Source organism: Strigops habroptila, chromosome 4, assembly GCF_004027225.2.
Source record: "Strigops habroptila isolate Jane chromosome 4, bStrHab1.2.pri, whole genome shotgun sequence".
NCBI lineage: Eukaryota > Metazoa > Chordata > Aves > Psittaciformes > Psittacidae > Strigops > Strigops habroptila.
Genome location: NC_046358.1, coordinates 16,394,902 through 16,413,852, shown reverse-complemented (window position 1 = coordinate 16,413,852; position 18,951 = coordinate 16,394,902). Strand labels below are relative to the sequence as shown.

General features: G+C 41.6%; 1 protein-coding gene across 5 annotated transcripts in view; it reads left to right on the top strand.

The window, feature by feature from the left end:
• DPF3 (double PHD fingers 3) overlaps nt 1-18,951 on the top strand; it is a 170,789-nt gene that overhangs the window by 116,067 nt on the left and 35,771 nt on the right. For all 5 annotated transcript variants that reach the window (XR_003990791.1, XR_003990790.1, XM_030481231.1 and 2 more), the window contains 2 exons: nt 4,317-4,454; nt 16,517-16,645. Coding sequence is in view for 3 of the 5 variants with exons in the window: in XM_030481231.1 (XP_030337091.1) it covers nt 4,317-4,454; nt 16,517-16,645 (267 nt within the window). In the remaining 2 variants the exon portion in view is untranslated. The remainder of the gene's footprint in view (nt 1-4,316; nt 4,455-16,516; nt 16,646-18,951) is intronic.

The following is an 18,951-nucleotide window of genomic DNA, read 5'->3' as shown; positions in this document are numbered from 1 at the left end:
TCTCATACTGGTGACAGATTGTGCAAAATGTATGTGGAGAACTGGCTGGAACATAGCTCACAGCCTGCCAAGGACCAAATGTGTAACAATTTCAAAATGACAGCAACACAGCCATTAAATATTTGATGAGGAAGTCTTTTAAGTCATGGATTTCAAATCGCCTTTTAAAGCAGGGGAAGTATTTTGTCTTAATTTTAGTTATTGAGAAATGTAAACAGGGTGAGAATTTGCTTATCCGAAGAGTTGCAGGCTGCTACAGGTCAGAATTTAAAACAGAGCTCTCCTTTATGAAATGCTTAATGCTTGTGATTAAGCTGTCTGCAAATTGTGTTTTTTGCCCACAACACAGTTTTGTAACGTCTTCGTTTCAGTCTTCAAATTGGAAGGAAAGTGAGGTTCATCATAGAGTGTCTGGTGAGCTAATATAATCTCTCCCTCTTCCCCATTTGTGGCATTTGATCTGCACTGCTGTATTACTGCTTACTTACCCAGCTTGTTCCTAAGATGGCATTCACATCAGGTTATAGCAAAAATATATCCTTTGAATGCAGGAGGAATTGGAATGGGTTACATTCTACAAACTCCCACTGTTTTCATTGGGCTTGGCTACGTAATTAAAGATCAAGTCAACTTCCCAGTGTTGAGATTCAGGATGAAATCTACCACATGCAAGGATGATGAGCCTATCCAGCAAGGAAAATTAAAGGTGATAAAAGTCAAAGCTGGTGAAAGAAGGGCAAGGCCACCTGGCAAAGTTTATGAAAGGCACACTCTCACTTGCTACGTGTGAGCTGCGTAGCGTTAAAAACTAATCAGCAGCGTACATTTCAGACTGGGAGAACCAGTTCTCATTATGCTTTTGTCAGCTTGGAGAAGGAGAAAGATGTGGTGTAAGCACTGGCATGGATGCTGGAACTCATGAATTCCGGTCCTGGTAATGACAAAAGATCACTGTGTGGGCAAGTCACTTAACCCCTATGTGGTTCTGTTTTTTCAGAAGTGAAATGAGAATAGTATTTCCCACTCAGGAATGCAGAAGAAGATTAATTAATGTTTGAAAAGCCAGTCTTGCGGTGGGAAAAGTTATGTAAGAGCTAAGTGTTTATTAATGATCACCCTTTTATAGAAACTACTTCCTAGAACAGTGATATGGTAGATTAATAAAATGTGGTCTATCTGGAAAATAAGAGATTATGGTGTATTCAGGAAGATTCAGTCTGTTGGAGAAACCATGAAGTTCTGACTTAGCTTTTATTCTAGCAAAGTCTTAACTTAAGCCAATGGTTCTTTTGCTCAACTAATACCATGATACCTTTTTCCTCCTGCAGAAGTCTAATTTGCTTAGGGAATAGGAAACCTCTGCAGTTTCAAGTCATGGCATCACTTCAGACTTTTTCTGTGACAGAACATGAATTTGAAAGGCATAGAAGTCTAGACACCAAGAAAAAAGTGCTACTGGAAGCTGCAAATCTTTGGTCCTAGAAAGGATCTTCAGGGACTGTGTAAACTCCTTTGCCTGAACTCTGGTTATAAAGTCCTCCAACTTTCTTTTTAGCTAGGCATGTCTCAGCTTGTTGCCACCCTCAAAGGCCATCTGAAAGTTTTGGCATTGGGAAGGGCTCAGCTGCAGAATTACTACTGCCTCAGCTTATATTGACACTTGCTTCTTTTTTACTGGTGAGCTGATATTTTTTGCTGCAGAAGGGCAAGTCTGCAGACTCATCTGATTTCTTACGCCATCCTGAACTCTGCAGCTAAAATCCCTGCAGGATCCTGTAGGGAAATGAGGCAAGGCCACTGGCTTGGGACTTCATGCAGGGAATGCAAGCTTTCTTTTGTGCACTGACGGAGAAAGATCCATGGAAGCTGCATTCAAGGACATGGTGCTCTTTTATGGTAACAACAGTAGAGGTAGACCTGTGGGTATGTTTTCAGGTAGAGCTGAGTGAAATGAAGTCTGGTAGAATTTCTAGAAATATTTTTGTTTTGAAATTTTGAATTCCCTCTAATAGCTAAATGGGACTGGGGTTTAGACCGTGTCTGATTTTGCAGTCTAGGTTAGCATTGACACAAGATCAAGCTATGTAAGAGCGAAATAGAGTTGGAACGCAAATCTGTCTCTCCATTCTAAGAAATGCTGTAATATTTGGGTAATTAGAGGAGTTATGTTTCTGAAATAATTTAAACAGTATTTTGTAGGTCTCTCCAGTTTGATGATTACTTTTGTGTTCCATTTTTTTTGCTATTCAAAAAGTGGAAACAAAGTCATACAGAAGTGTGGATATCTTGTTGTTTGATTCTGTCAGCATCTGTTCCACTGCTTGTCCTTTGCTCTGTAGGACCACAGAGGAGGAGGAGTAGTTTCCCTCTCCAGAATGCATTAGAGGAATACATGGCTGGTACTAGAAGAAGGGAGACTGAACTGATGTTCTCTGGAGAGCATGCATCTAACAGCAGACTAGTTGTTCAAAATGTCTGGCAGAAGTTAGGTTTACATATGAAATGAGGACAGATGCTTCAAAGAATGGATGTGCGTATATATATGGGCATTTTATTTCTCCCCAAGTTCCCCCTGTTCCCTCCTGCATGAGTTCTCATTTATAAATCAAGAGCATTCAAAGACTTTAAAAATCTGTGGCTAAGGACACATTACATTTGGAAAAAGCTTTTGTCCTGTTATGATGATTGTGTGATCATCACTTTGCAGAATGGAGAAAACTGGGATAAAAGGACCTAATATTCCAGATCACTCATTCATATCATGAGGTTGTTTTGCACATTTCTAATAAGGCAAAGTATTTTCTGTGAAGGAGTTTGCAAATCAGCTGGAAGAGACAGAGAATGAATTATGTTATCATTCTAGGCTTTGATTTACAATTTTCTGTCATCTGTTCCAGAATGTGGACCATCAATTGGCTTTTTGTGAGTAGTAGCATTAAAGTATAATAATGGAAATTTTACTTATATGTAAATGAATAATTGGGGTGGGTCTTTTTTTTTGTTTGTTTTGTCCTATTCATGGAGCCTTATGACATTCCCAGACTCAGGTATCTGGGGAATGGGAACTAAGTATCTATGTACATTTCAGGATACATTTTCAGTCTCAGGGCTGAATGAAGTTTTTAAGAGTGGATGCTGACTTCCCTCTTGGAGATTTTTTCAAGGGGTCTAAAATCAAGACAGAGAACTAGACACTGCTGGGTTCTGTTCTCTCTTCTTGCACAACTTCCTTTGCCTTTCTAAGCAAGATATGCAGGACAGACTACTAGGCATGACATTTATTCCTGTGTGAAATCCTTGAGGTTAATGAAGCTAATAAAGTGCCTGAAAATGTGGCTGGGAGTAAAAATGTGCAAGAAGGGCACTAAGCTTCTTTGCCTTTGTTTCCTAATCTTTGGAAATGGCAGTAATTGTATTTGGTAGACGAAATAGCTGTATAAAAGAAAATGGACATTAAGAGACTGCTTTAAAGATGAAAAAAGATAACTTTTAGAGACAATAACATGAACTAAAACCTTTATAGAAGCTGAATTTGTATGTAATGAATCTTACGATGAAGCCCGCCTTTGTGGTGAGCTCCCTGTGAAAATGTAGACCTTTCAACACCCTGAATTGTTTGATCCTGTTCTCCATATCTACTGACTTTGTCCTAAAATAAACAAAAGTTCAGAAGGAGGATCCTCTGTCACATGTTATATTATTTATTGGGATTCTGAATATGAAGTTTACCGGGGCAAATAAGTGTCACTGCTATGTGTTCTTCTAGCAAGAAACTGTGGATGATTTCCATCTCCTTGTCTTGACTAGGAATCTGCGAATAAAGCTGTTTATTACCCTTTAACGCAACGTCTTTCTTAAAAACAAAACAAGAAACTGTTTCCTTTTCTCAGAGATCAGTAATGAAGAAAATAACGTCCTTTCTTCTCAGTCCAGTTCCCATTGCTGTGCATTGTGCAGCACCGATATCAGAACTGGCATTTCATTTAATTTTACATGCAATCTTGTTAGTAATCTAAGCAGAGAGGATTAGAGCTGTATGAGCTGCAGATACTCAATGTGCATTTGCCCAGGCTGTAGGAAGGACTGCTGGCAGCATGGTGGGAAGAAAGCTTGTCTGGGGACTTGCAGCTGCAGGGCTGCCATTCTGTCACCTTTCAACCTCTTGGCTGGAAGAGTTTTGGGCAGGCAGTGGAATGTGCAGTGCTGCTCGTGGAGGGGGAGAATGGAGCGTTATTTGAGAGGTTGCTGCCCTTGTTGCAGATTACGCTGACATTTCCGTTCTCTCTTCCCCTCCCTTGTATCTCCTTTCCTTCCAGTCTGTGGCAAGCGTTACAAGAACAGGCCTGGGCTGAGCTACCACTACGCTCACACCCATCTTGCCAGTGAAGAGGGTGATGAAGCCCGCGAGCAGGAGACCCGCTCTTCCCCTGTCCACAGAAATGAAAACCACAAGCGTGAGTAGTTTTTTCCCTTTGCCTTTGAGATCCTTTTCAGAGATGTTGCCTCCACTTCGTCTTTTCCTTGTGGAGGCTGGCATGATTGCTTGGCTCCATTGTGAGTGATTGGGACCTGGATGCTTGGAGCTAATCAGCCGCAGCGCACACGGGTGCTGGCTCAGCTAGTCAGAAATTCATTTCAAACCCAGCATTATCTCTGCAGCAAGTCACTTTTCCATTACTGCTCCTGAGAGGAGGATGTGGCAAGGAGAGGGGGGGAAAAGAAGAGATACCCAACCTGCCCATCATCAAGCAGCCTCCCAGTGGCTGTTAGCAAGGATGTCAAGGAAATACACATCCAGTAGTTTGGGGCTGCCTTTGTTTTGCCTTTGAATAAGAGGCATTTATCTGTGTCTTAATATTTTAGGTATGAAATTCAGAGCACCTGTCCAGCTCATCCTTGCATCTCCTCCCCAAAGAGCTTACCCTCAACTTTACTAAAAGCCGCTTCTTAGTTACAGTTTGGGAAAATTTATGAAAAGCATCAGTACTGATCTGCAAGCAGGAGAGCTGGAACATGAGAGGAGAGTTACGTGCCTCAATTCCCCACACTGGTACAGGGCTGACAGAAATCTTAGTGGTTCGGATGGCCCTACTTGACTCTCCTTCCTCTGATTCTGGCACAGAACTGGGAGTCAAGGACACTTTGTTTTACTGCTGATCTTTGCAAGTCTCTGAGCCCCTATTTCTCAGTTTTCCAGTGTGCTGGATGTGATGTTTGCTTTCACCTTGGGATTTGTGTTGATAGCTTTGTTCACTTTCAAAAAGTCCTTTCAGATCAAAGTAATGAACAATGTGGACAAAGCAATAAAAATGCTTATGGGGAAAAATATCCAGGCAAACACTTTCTAATACATTAAGAAGAACTGGAAGAAATATGGAAGTAGGAAAACATTTTCTTTCTAAGCAGGATAATTGATAATTGTCCCCAGGGAGGTGTAGGAGGGGGTTTCCTTCCTCCAAAGCATCTGCTACTAGCCACTGTCTGAGCTTGAAGGGCCGTTTAGTGTGATCCCATTTGGCAGTCCCTATGTTTCTGTCACTTTTATGCTCTACCTTTTAGTTATTCACATGTTTTGTAGATTCACGGCAAAAGTAATTTTGACTCCTCCAGCTGTTGATAAACTTGAGCTGTCAATGTACTAAGAGCGACTGCTTGAGCAAGCTGGAGAATGTCAGTGTTCAGCCAATAGCTTTTGTTTACTTAGCATTTACATCATTTCTGTTAGGTTTTTTTCCCTGTGCTTGCACTAGTCAGTAGTAGTTGCATATCTGAGAGGTATATTGCAAATCTATTTTGAATTAATATTGATAATGGGCTGGCACAGATGCCCAAACAAAGAAGGGTAGTGTCCCCCTGCCCTTCACCTTGTCACAGAGGCCAAAGACAGTTTCAGTCCGTATGTTTCTGGTGCTTAGGAAATGATACAAGTTAGAAAGAAGAGGAGATAGAAAAGCTGTGGTAAGGTTAGGAGCAGCCAGCCTTAGCCTATGGAAAGAAAGGTGCGTTCTACTCTATGGGAAAAGAAGAGCAGGAGCTGCTCAGGCTTATGTTCACCCAGAGTTCCTCTGTGATGCTTGTGGCAGAGGGAAGCTGCTGATGCACAGATCCCCAAACAGGCAGAAGTTTAAAGCCAGTGGGGTAAACCACTCTGAGACTCAGATTCCCGAGCAGAAAGAATCTGCTTAACAACCAGCCAGGAGCCAGTGAGGTACAGGCAACAGCCATGCGAATGTGAAGATCACCCCTGGGGAAAGTCCCAGCCGCCGGAAGGTAACTCTCCCAAATGGCTTAGCTGTCGCAGTGGCTGTTTGTTCCTTTTTGCCTGTTTGTTTGTTTACAGCCTTGAGCTCAGATCTTGCTTCTTTGCTCTTTCACTTGGTGATATTTAATTTATGCTGCCATTTATCTTCCATGTGAATGCTAATTGTCCACGCTGCTAATGTGCAGTCATTAAATGGTCCCTTTGTACAGGGGGATGGTGGGGAGCCAGGGCATCAGATCCTTCCTCTCCCCTAAGAACTGCTAGGCATGTGTTATGAATTAGATTTGACAGGTCTGCAGCATTGCAGGGCTTGGGCTTCAAGAATCCTCTCTGCATGGGCTTGAGGGGCAGGAGGGAGGGATGAATGGAGGGAGGGAGGAAGGGAAGGCAGGGGGGATGTTAATCCAAACAGCTAATCCGCAACTTATTGAACAGGAGGACCAGAGATATGGTATAGAGCAGGGTCTGGTTATTTGCTTAGCAGTGTGTCAGAGAGATACGAGCAACCTGATTTAGAAAAGGCAAGGCAAATTCAAACCAGCCATTTGGAATTTGCCGTGCTGTGGGAGGTGAGCACTGGGTCAGCAAAGTTCAGGCGGGTGGCTGCAGTACGAACTTCCTTCCTTTGTACCCATGTCTCCTCTGCAGCCTCCATTCCTTGCAGTACTTGTGGCAACAGCAGCTGTGCTGATGAAGAAGGGAGCTTTCTGGAGCAGGACTTCTGCCGGATTCAGCTGTTAGTGCCCTGGCTGGTGTCAGCTCAACAGCTGATGTCCTCTTGTCTTTCTACATACCCAGTCCCCTTTATCTTTACTCTTCTCATGCACAGAACAATTTGGGTAGTTCAGTAAATTATCCAGGGACTGGAAAATTGCTGTAGATAGGAGGGACCTGCCTGAAACTGAGAACCACTGAGCAGATGTGTATCAAAGAATAGGGACTGGCCCAAGCCCCAACTCTTGCCTTATTGGCACGTCACTGTCCTTGACTGTTGTAGAAGGTTTGTTTGTTTATGTCTCTCCTTCTTCCTCACCTATAGCTTACCTTTTGCAACATGGAAGATAGTTCAACAGTCTTCCCTGGCCTTTGTCTTTCCTAAAGCATCTTAGCCTGTGCTTTGTTTGAGCATTAGTTGTTTTGTTTGTATGTCTTATCTAGCCCTTTGGCACAGATAACTAGCCCTTCCTCAGTGCCTAGTCTTGCCTCTGCCTACACACGCATTTATTTTTGACCTACTCTCTGACTTTTTTTTTTACGGGAGTATGGAACTGTGAAAAGGATGTTACAGAAAACCCTTAAAAAAGTCAATTCCCCCCTTCCCCAGCTCCACTTATAAAAAGAAATGATCCCCCACCGTTCTCAACGTTTTTTCTGCTGGCTTTTCCTCCACATGTTGGCACCAAGAGCATGAGATTTGTGAGCCCAGGGTGCATCCAAGCCTGCCACAAAACACCTGCTGTTTTATTCCATCTCACTCCATGGGTACTGGCCAGCTCTAAGGGCAGCTGGTGCTCACACATTTTGAGACACTTCTGATATAGGAATTGCATTAGACTTCTATCTATTGAAATGTGTGTGTGGATGAGTGTACTGGTATAAATGCTCTTCGTTAATTCCTGGGAGAATAGGATAGTGTGTCTACATGGAGAAAAACTTCCTCTCTTTTAAAGGAAAATAGTTTTCTGTGGCATTTTGCTGTGTGAAACACTGGTACAGGCAGCTGTGCAATAAATAGCAACTGAACAGATCTTATGCCCACAAGCACTTTGGCCAAAGACAATCCTAAATAAAGGACACTGTGCGGGCTGTCACTGGCCTAGCTACCCTACTGTGTGCAGGTTGGTCCCTGTAGTTAACGAGAGTTCAGTCCTGTGCCCTCCTGTCACTCTTCTAGCTTACACATCTGACCTGCAAACCCCCCTGTGTATGTTATTTCGTGGCATCAGCCAGTTGTGCCCAGTTCCATCACAGATTTTATTATGTGGATAAATCTCTACTGGAGAGACCAGCCAAAGTTGTTTGTGTACTCTAAGCATAATTGGATACCCCGTCTCCAGAGATAAAAAATTAATGTGCTAACCTCAGTGTGCCTCCAAGCTGTCCTCCAGCTCCCCCACACAGTCATCTTTGAAACGTTTTTATTTCCATCCAGGCAGGGGGCTGGCCATGAATAAATGACAAGAGTCAGCCCCTCAGTTGGAGATGAGCTGTTTGTTCCTCTCCACAAGCAGCATCAATTTGAAAAGCTACATCAGGCCTACTTTTTCCCTGCCTCAGTGCTGATCCTCGCTGGGGCCATGATGGGAGCTACTTCTGAATGCAAGGATGCATCAATGCCCACCTTGCGACAAGATACCCTGCAGCAGGTGCCTTTTCAGTGAAAATATGTACATTACTTGGAGTTGACTTCTCATTAGTTTAATCTGGTTGGGGGTTTTTTTCTTTTCCAGAGTTTGTTTTCAGAAGGAAAACTTCTTTTTCAGAGTTTATTTTCAGAATACTAAAAGAAATAGTAGCAATAGTAATGATTTCCACTCAAACCCTATTTGCAGCTGTGAGTTTCTCAGACTTTTGTGCCTGTGTTTTGGAGTGCTGACTCAAAAATAGATCAGTTTGAAAAGCTACATCAGGGGTAGTTTTGGAATAGTGGAAAATCTCAAGCTCATTTCCTATGTACAGGGACCCACAGGGGACTTTTTATTGTCTTTGTTTGGAGTTGTGGGGGCTTTTCTTTGGTAGTTTGGGGTTTTTGTTTTTACATACTGCCTGGCCAGGACCTGAAATGTTGTTGTCAATATGCAACTACATTGAAGAGAAGCATCTAATGCTTCTCAGTAGTTTACGGGAAAACATTTCCAATTTAACTAATTAGTTTTTGAAAACCCTGTGTTGCTTCAAGAACATGTCAGCCCTTGAGACATTATAGTATCATTTATGTATTTGTATTTCTTTTTCCTTTCTCGCTATTTCCTTGCTTTTGTCCCCTGTGTAGAATTTGAAGGAAGTAAACCCCAAAGTTTTGACTGAATTTAAACTTAAATGCTTGCCTTCTCACACTCCTCCAGGGAGTAATTTCCAGACCCAAAGTCTACAACATGTTGCAGGGACCCATTTCATGACACTGTCTGTTCTTACCTGAATACTGAGGGATGTTGCCAGACGAGGCTGTATATTGGGCACTATAATCCCTCCTTGAGTTCCTTGAGCTGATGGGAATGATGCATTTCAGTGTGTGATGCATTTCAGTGGCCAGATGCCAAGTCCCAGGACAGGTACCCCTCAAAATCAGGAAAAGTGTATGTTAACATGTCAGACTCTTTTTGTCTGCCTTCCTATTTTGTATCTTCTTTTTTTTTATTGCCAGGAGGCACTAGACAGTTACAATGATTTTCTGTGGGATTTTGGCTCATGCTTTACATGTTCCCGCAGAAGACTCTCTAAGATCAGCATACAGACATTTCTATGAAGTGCCGTCTTACGATGCAGGAATGCTGGCTCTCCAAATCTACAAGATCTGATCAGTTGATGCTGTATTTTCCTACGTGTACCTTCCACTGCCCACCTCCCAGCTCATTCATTAGCTGTTAAACTTAAGGGCTGTATCGATTCCTGTAAAAGACATGATCAAATGCTCTTCCTTTCCCCACATTCAGAGGCTTCCTCTGACTCCTACAAATGTACCTCCTTCTCATAGCACTTCTTGTAGCTTGTAGTGCTCCTTCGCCGTGCCTCTCTGTGAGCAGAGCCTGTACGAAAGGCAAACCTGTCAGACCTGCTAAAAACTGTGTGCAGGCAACAACTCCTTCTATCCCCACAGCACCAACTGACTCAGAGAGGAGATAAAATCCAGTTACTAGGGAGAACTGGCAATACTTTGAGTGGGTGGTTTTCAGCACCTCTGGGTAGCATAGCCTGCTTTTCTGGCTGCCAGCAAAGGGCATGGCCATGCTGTGAGGGGGAGTGCAGCATGGAGAGCCTGAACTAGCAGTGGCCCATGCACAGTCTGATTAGCTTGGCTTGGGAACAGAACAGCAGCCGTTTCCCAGTGCTACACCCAAGTTCAGAGCTTATTTGGTTGAATACTCTGCCACAGCCACACAAATGTGCCGCTACCAACCTAAGCGGTGCTTAGAGCCTGACAGAGGGTTTCTGTATCAGATGCCTTAATATTTCCCAGTTTGAGGCTAGCCAACATGCTTATCTCTAGTGTTAACAACAGAGTAAACATGCCCAGAGAGACCAGCCACTTCCTCTCATTCAGTTTGATTTACATTTCTTCCTGGCAAACTGCAATGAAAAAACCCTGCACTCAGTTCATGGCGAGGGGGCTGCAGAAACGACTGTGCACATCTTTGCCTGGCTGCGCACACATGAGATGCCAAGAACCTTGAATGCATTTCAGCTATACCAGGCTTGTTTCTCACCACCCCAGGAGCTACAGATATGATGTTCCTTTATTGTTCCTTTCCAGAGCAGGGTCTAACCTGCCTCTCTGACCCCCAACACTGCTCATTACACCCCAGCAATAACCGGGGCAGAAGTGGGTGCATGCCCAACCAGGCATCTCCCTCCTCTTCCTTCAAGAAAAGCCATAGTCCAAGTGCTGCTTTTCCCTTCTCCACAAAGCCGTGTTCTAATTTAATTCTCATGTTGTAATGTCTTGCAGAAGCCTGCCTATCCTCTGCTGGTGCATTCTGAGCAGCAAATGAAGGGGCTTATTCCTTATTCCTTACACTTGAGAGATGAAGCACTAACAGGTGGCAAGGCCGGAGGCAGCCCCGGCCAGGCACTGCGGTCGCCATGGAGACAGGCCAGGCCTGCCATGGATGAGCGGTGGCATGGGGATAAGCAAAGGCACATGGGGGCACTTCGGCTGTAGGTTGGGATTATGTGTCATCAAGTCCTCCAAGGGGCTTGACGCTCCACTGTGGGCTCCGGATCTTGGCTGGCGTTTTGCTGCACAGGCAGCCAAACATTGGGCTTGCACTTCAACAGTGAGAAAAAGGGAGGAGTCAGGAAGGAAAACCGGCCCCATCTAATACAAAGAGTCTTGTAGATTAAAAAAAAAAACCCACCCAAAACAAAAAACCCAACAAAAAAGCAAATCCAGCCCTTTTCCTAAATTGCAAAGTGCATTGACTTGATTCAGACCAAACGCAGGTTCCCGTGGTCTCTATTGTGCTCTGCAAATTTTTCTTGCAAACAGAGTAAATGGCCTGATTCAAAGCCTTTCGAATTGAATTGAAAACCTCCAGTGGACTTTATTGGTTTTGGATCAAGCCCAGAAGAAACAGGTAAGAGCTGGACAAAATGTGCTTGGAAAAACCCCTTTGGGAGCGCATATATGTCCAACTGTAACTGATTCACTGTAATCATTTAAAGAAATGATGCACCACCTCACAATCTGACAGCAAGGCATGGACTCTACTCCTCATTCTCTAGTGCCTTTCCAGTAGTGTGGATATGATAAAAAATAGGGATAAAATGCTACCAAACTCAAATGCACAGCTTAAACTATGGTTAAGTATTATGCTGTGTTACCTACAGGCTGAAGAAATATATGTGACTGTGATTTGGTACCAAAGAATAGGGAAACCAGTTTTACTTTTAAGCACAGATTCCAGCTACAGGTTTTTAAATTATTATGTTTAAATTTTAAATCAAGATCCAAATCATCAAAATAACTTCACTTAGAAATCAGAAAACTGAGAAACTATAAGGTTCTATTCATTTGGGGTTTTGTCTGTGTGTATGTAAGGAAAACTGTTTAAAATATCTGTATTTTGAATTTTCTGATTAAAAAACAGGGACAAGAATTGCTTCTTCTGAACTTGCCTTTCATTCAAGATGCTCTCTTGAATGAAATACTCTCTTCAGCAGCTATGACAGCTAGAAAACTGAGATTCTTATTGAGTCATGTGGCTTTAGTAAATCACGTAGAAAAAAAAGTCCTAATGTCTTGATGTTATCTCTCTAGAAGCAGCTTTCTTTTCTTATTAAACTGAAACCATGAGGAAGAGAACTCCCAAATTTTTGGATTACTTGGGGACGGGAGAAGGGAAGCTAGAACTCTGTTTAGAGCCCCTCCTTCAAAATCAAGAAGGCACAGAAGTTGTTTTAAATCTATAAACTCAGCCAGTTTGTTTAGCTTTTTAGGTTTTGTCTACAGAACAAAGTTACTGTGTGATATACTACAGAATTTATTTAATTTATAGTACTTACTTTTCAAGAAGACTCCCGTGAATGATGGCACTATATTCTAATTGGGGCTTTATTCTGCTTAGCTTGTTACAGTTTGAAATTAACTTGATTAGGCTAAGAAGAAAAAAAAATATTTCTGAATAAGAATATACCTAAGTTATTTGGAAATACTGACTTCATTTTCAGTCTGCATCCTGTCTTCACATGAATCAGCTTTCAGGTACAGAGAAACTATCAACTGAACTGTGCAGATCTTTCTGTGGCTCTTCTTAATCTATTTTTAAAAGTATTTTATAAAATTGTATACTCTATTTATTTTGGGGCAGCTGTACATGAACACAGAGCCTTTGAAACTGGAAAGCAAGACTGAGTTGACATGGCAAGAGGGACTGATTTAAATCCCCCTCTATGAGAACACCTTAGCTCAGGCAGTACTCCTGAAAGCTCCTAAAAGCTTTTGATCTGTTGTTGCAGTTTGTAACATAGAAGAAAATCAGAGGAGTTTTGAGTAAGTTAGGATGAGACCATGGTTGGTTTTCAAGGCTTTGCTTTAGAAGAGTTTCTGATTCTGGGTGAACTGTTTTTCAGACAAAATCCTTGATTGTAGTCACACGATCCAAATGATTGAGCTAGCTACTACTGAGATGCTTCTCATTAGCTGAGCTATTGTCTGGCTTAAGCTAGTGCCTTCTACTTTGTGATTAACGTGCAAAATTAGATACCTAGTTAATTAGTATATGTCAGATGAAAAGCAGCAACACATTAGTCCCTCATAATTTAATTGCTTTCACTTGTGCATCCATTCCCATACTTACTTTACTAAATAATTTTATTGATTAAGGGGTGGAATTAGGGTTGGACTTCTGTTGCATGATACCCGTCTCATGAATATTACACATTATATCTTGCTATCTTTGCTTTGTTTCTGAATTCCCTCATCATTTGTGAACTACAGTGAAATAGAAGTAAAAACTCAAAGGACATCTACACACAAAAAAAAAAAAGAAAAGAAAAAAATCCTTTGAAAGTAAGAACTCTGCTTACTATCATCTGGAAATCTCTTTATTCTCAAACCTTCTGTGATTTAGCCTGGGGCTTAATTCACTGTACAGTAGTGATCAAGAAAATAAGCTTGAGTCAGGTTTGATTCTAGTTTTTGCACCTGTTAGAACAAAAAAAAAACCATTGCCTGGCTGATTTGGCTCTAGAGATACACCATTTAAGACATCTTTGATGTAACTTCAGGAACTTCTCATCTGTGTATGACTTTTCAGGCCTAATATGTCTATTACACTCAACTGAACCAGGTACATATTTATGAGTGTCAAGCAATAAATGAGCACATAGGCACTCACATTAAAAATCGAATTAATTTGGAAGAAAAAGAAGAAGAGGAGGAGAGGAGAGAAAGGAGGTGATCAAACCCCATGCTTATTCCTTTGCCAGTAGTCTAGGAGAATCTCTTTGGCTTTATTGCAGTTAGTGAATACCCTCCATCTGTCCCACACACCACAGACGAGTTGATCGAGTATATGTATTTTCACAGGGTCCCCTGTCCCATTTCCAGTTTGACAGTCAGTGGATCTTGCTTAATGTCATAAGCTGCATTGGAAAAAATTAAGTCAGCATATGTGGAGTATTAAATCAATAATACCATTCTGAGTGGTGGTAGAAGTGGAGTTCTTTCTTAAGTCTCTTGGCTGGCACCTTGAATGCTTGTTTTGATTTGTGGCTTCACCACAGAATTGTTGTGCATTTGTGAGTAAGCCAGTTTATCACTCTACCATCAAGTCTTTCCACTGTAAAATGCAATGTGGCCTCCTCACTACGAGACTTAGAATCATAGAATCATAGAATCGTAAGGGGTGGAAAGGACCTTAAGATCATCTAGTTCCAACCCCCCTGCCATGGGCAGGGACACCTTGCCCTAAACCATGTGGCTCAAGGCTCTGTCCAACCTGGCCTTGAACACCGCCAGGGATGGAGCATCCACAACCTCCCTGGGCAACCCATTCCAGTGCTTAATCAGGGCCCAGCAATACTTGGGTTAAAGTCACTGGTAGAAGAGGCTTTTGACCTTACTGAAGGCTAATATTAGGATCTTGCTATCTGTAAGGCACTTTAAGACACTCAGGTGAAAGGTGAAGTAACGTAATAAGGGACAAAAAACAATTAAAAATGACTGAACACTGAGCTTGCTGAGTTTGCATTGCACATGGCCTGTCTGTAGATGCAGCACAATATAAAGAAGTAATTACTTAACTTTTTCAGAATGGGGCCGTAGTGGGAAAATAAATGCTAGGGAGTTCTGCTTTTTATACACAAAATATGTACTAGTAGCAACTTTATGATCATTTTGTTACAGCTCTTAAAATGAGCCGGTACGCTAGGCTTCCACCTGGTTCCTGTTCTTTTTTTGCTTATCTTGCATGCACATCTTAAATGCCTCACAGTGAACAGGCAAAATGCTAACCTAACACTGGGAGTTTCTCTCTAGTTTTGGGAGAATGGGGTATCTGCTAACCAGGACTATTTCAGAGCAAACTCCATTGTTTAGTAAATACTATCAGGGACTTGGCGACCGTGCAGGAAGATATTGATGTATTTGTAGCCTTATGGGCTTTAATTTTTTTCTTAATGTTACTTTACTGCAATCTTTCAGTTTCCAATCTCCAAAAAGCTCAGCTAATCAACAGCTGGAAGTAAATGAATAGCTAGATGCACCCAAACCAGAAAAGCAGATTGAACTCGGAGGAAATTTTAATTTTAAGTGTATGTCTTGGACTGCTACCAGAAGCCCTTTAGAATGTCATTGTTCTTTTTGGGGGAAATTTGGATGTGGACAAAAAGACCATTAATAAAGGCTGTCAAAACATCTGTAAAAAATCTGCAAGTTACAAAATATGCATTAAAAAGATAATTAAATATAGATGGTGCTGTTTAAAGGTCTTCATTTTCTAGTTTGTAGACATCTTCATAAGGTAGTCTTAGGTCAGGTATACCACTGGAATTTTTGAGTTAAAAACGGACAAACAAAGATGAAGACCAACTATTCCCTCCACTCCCTTCTCCCTTTCCTAGTTCATACTTAGAGTGTACAGGAACAAGAACTTTTCCCTCTCTGGAGAGCAGAGGAGGAAAATGGCAGTTGTGAGCGAGTGAAAAAGAGCACATTGCTGCTCTGCTAAACTAAGAGGAATGCAGAAGACTTCTGCCTTTCTCTCCTTTCCAGGGGAACTGCCTCCTCCTCTGCTTAAGGCCCAGTGTGTGTCTGGTGTGTGTCTGCTCCTTTCCAGCTATTCCTAGCTGGAAAATAAGAATGTAATTTCCCTCCTTTTTTCTTGGCTAAAAGAATTTGTATCTCTGGGACATCCGCCCCAGGCTGAGTCTGCACCTGTGCTGGGTGCTCAGGTAGACCTGCTGCCCTCCCTGCTCTCCCTGGGGACATGCACTTAGCTTAAACTTAGGGTGAACCACCTACAAATGGCTTTGCCTGTGAATATTCATGGCCATTTGTATCAACTTCTTGACTAAGGACACCCTGCCTCTTTGAGATGTAATCCCCAAAAAGCTACTTGAAAGAAAACCAGTTAAGGTACCTATCCACTCCATGTCCCTGCTGCTGGTTTTGAGTTTTGGGGAATGTATTTTTCCTTACTGAACTTGTGTTTTGTGGGTTTACAATTGTGACTGCTATCTTGAAAAACGGGCTTGGCTTACTGACAGTGTAGGTCGGATTCTGCATTAGAGATTGTTTCTATTTTGGTCCATGTTACCAAGTGCCTGAACTGTACAGGGATCTGGCAGCAGCTCCTTGTGAGGGACCAGCCTGGGTGGCTTTATAAGGGAAATGGTGAAGTGCATTTCAGGCAAAATAGATACAACACAGGGTGTACTTAAAATGGAGGTGATTTATACAGTTCACTTTTTGTTCTGATTGACAATATGTTGGGAAGACTGTAGCCTGAGGACTCACTGAGCTATCATGTAAGAAGGGGGAAATGTCCACACTGAATACTCTTTAAATAAATCTGATTTCTAACCCAACTGCAGCCCAGAAAGGACCAGATGGGGTCATCATTCCCAATAACTACTGTGACTTCTGCCTTGGAGGCTCCAATATGAACAAAAAGAGTGGTCGGCCAGAGGAACTTGTATCGTGCTCAGACTGTGGGCGCTCTGGTAGGTGACTCCTTCTTGCATCTTTCTTGTACAAAGGCATTTGTGTGATTTGTTTTTTGCTCCTTCTGATGATTTTGAAGACAGGCAGAACATTTGGGAAGGGATAGAAGATGAAGTCATACCTCTTGTGTGTGTTTGTGGGAAAGGATGACTGGGAAATTTTCTATCATAAAACCCGTTGTTGGATTCACATTTTTAAGCTAATGGGGTCTTGCAAAATAATAAAGGTTTAATATATTTATTGGCTTCTGTGAACATTGGTACATGTACTAGTTGTTCTTCAAATGGAAGGAGAAAATCCTATGACAATGTTAAAAAATGGTCTCTGTCTTCAAATGCTGCAATTACAACTATAAATTACTTACAAGATTTATTAAAGTTGGATGACAAGCATTTCCATTGATTACACATTTCATGCATTTCTTCATCCAAAAAAGAAAGGAGGAAATTACAGGGTAGGGATGGGGGTAGCTGTCAAGGATTATCCTCTTACAAGATGACTATCATTAATTTTGTTTAAAGAGGTTTTTTATTTCTCCATTTTCTTCCCTTCTCTCTATTTAAATGTAGGCAATTGTGTCTTTCCCATTCTGAGTTGTCTCTATTTCGGGACTGTTGTTTTCTTCCTTCCTTTATTTTTTTTTTTTCCTTTACTTTCTTCCTTGGTTTTTTTTTTTTTTTTTTTGTTTTGTTTTGTTTTGTTTTGTTTAAATTTCATCCCAGCTGAGTATTTATTTATAGCTTACGTGGGAGGTGGTGTTGGGAATGGGAGACCTTTGATAACTGCATTTTCCAGTTTTGATCTAAGTTTCCAGTTGTGATATTTCTGGGCAGTGGTGATATGAGTGGTGGTAAGACCATCATATGGAAATCTGAAAAACAGAGACCTTGACATTCAGTATTGCTGCTGCTCCTTCTACACTGTAGTCGCTGAAGGATGTCTGTTGCTTGATGGCTGAAATGCGATGTGGAGTGTTCTTGAGCCAAGGGAATGGCCTTTTTATGCTCCTGCTGAAATTCATAGTAAGCCTCTTACCACATTCGGTGGGAGCAGGGCAAGACTCTCACTGACAAATTGCCTTCTGCAGTTGTTGTGACCTCTGAAGATATTCTGAAGTGGTACTGACTGGTCACCAGAGGACCAATGGTGGCAACCCCTTTGGTTTTCTCCAGGGGGGTCCTTATTAATGCTGTGCAGTCAGGGGCATGAACCTTTTAGTATATATGTGTTTGCTTCTTACTAACTGAAGGGGGATACTCACGGGGTCTGTGGTGCCATCTTTGAAGATCATTGCCCCTTCCCTTGATTGATATAGTTCAATATAACTCATTTCAGCATTGTCCTGATACGGCACTACGACATGGATCCATTTTACTTTTTTATGCTCTTTAAATATTACTATTATGATTATATCTGAATGTAACACAAATACATTAATTTCCTTGATTCCTTAGTGTGCTAGAACAAGATCAGCATGTAACCTAAATTGTGCAAAAGCAGTTCCATTAAATGCTAAACTTGTACAAATTCTGACCCATCTGGGTCTTTCACAGGGGTCTGCAATAATGTGACTGATGTGTGATGAAAGTGATTAAGGTACAACCACACTGATCTCTAAACTAAGACAATGAAACCTTGTTGGTGGCTACCATCTTTCTCTTTCTTGATAATGGAGAACATTTTCATTATACTGAAAGAGAGGTTGTGGAAATGATATTGTTTCTTCCGTTCACAGTCAGTAAAACCACATCTCTACAAGGTGGTTCATCTGCCAATTATTTTGTTATATCCATTTTCTTTTTGTAAACAGGATTTAATTATTTGTGTCTCAAGCAATGCAGTGTACTTATTATATGACTGATTCCTGTAGCTGGAGTGGGGACCAAAGAGTTGGTTACAGTTGGTTACCATGCTACTGTTTCTGAATACTAAAATAGCTCTTCCCTAAAATCTCACACTCTCATTTTGCTGGGGTGCAAGAGACATCTTTTTCTCTTCCTTTCCTGAAGAGGGAATTTGAAGGCCGTACTATTAATCACATAACATGTTTGATTGAGGGAGAAAATAAGCCTCAGTTTCACATATTTCAGTATATGACTTCTCTTTTTAATAGTTGTCTTGTTGTTGTGGCTGCTATTGATGTCCTGTGTGGAGAATTTCCTGTTCCATATTGAAAGCTGGATTGACTCACACACGTTTGAACTTTTCAGTGTTCCCCAAGATAGGTTACTTCGCATCTGAGTTGTTCTAGTTGTTGAACTCTATTTGTTTGTTTTGTTTTTTATTTTTTAAGGAAATGCCATGA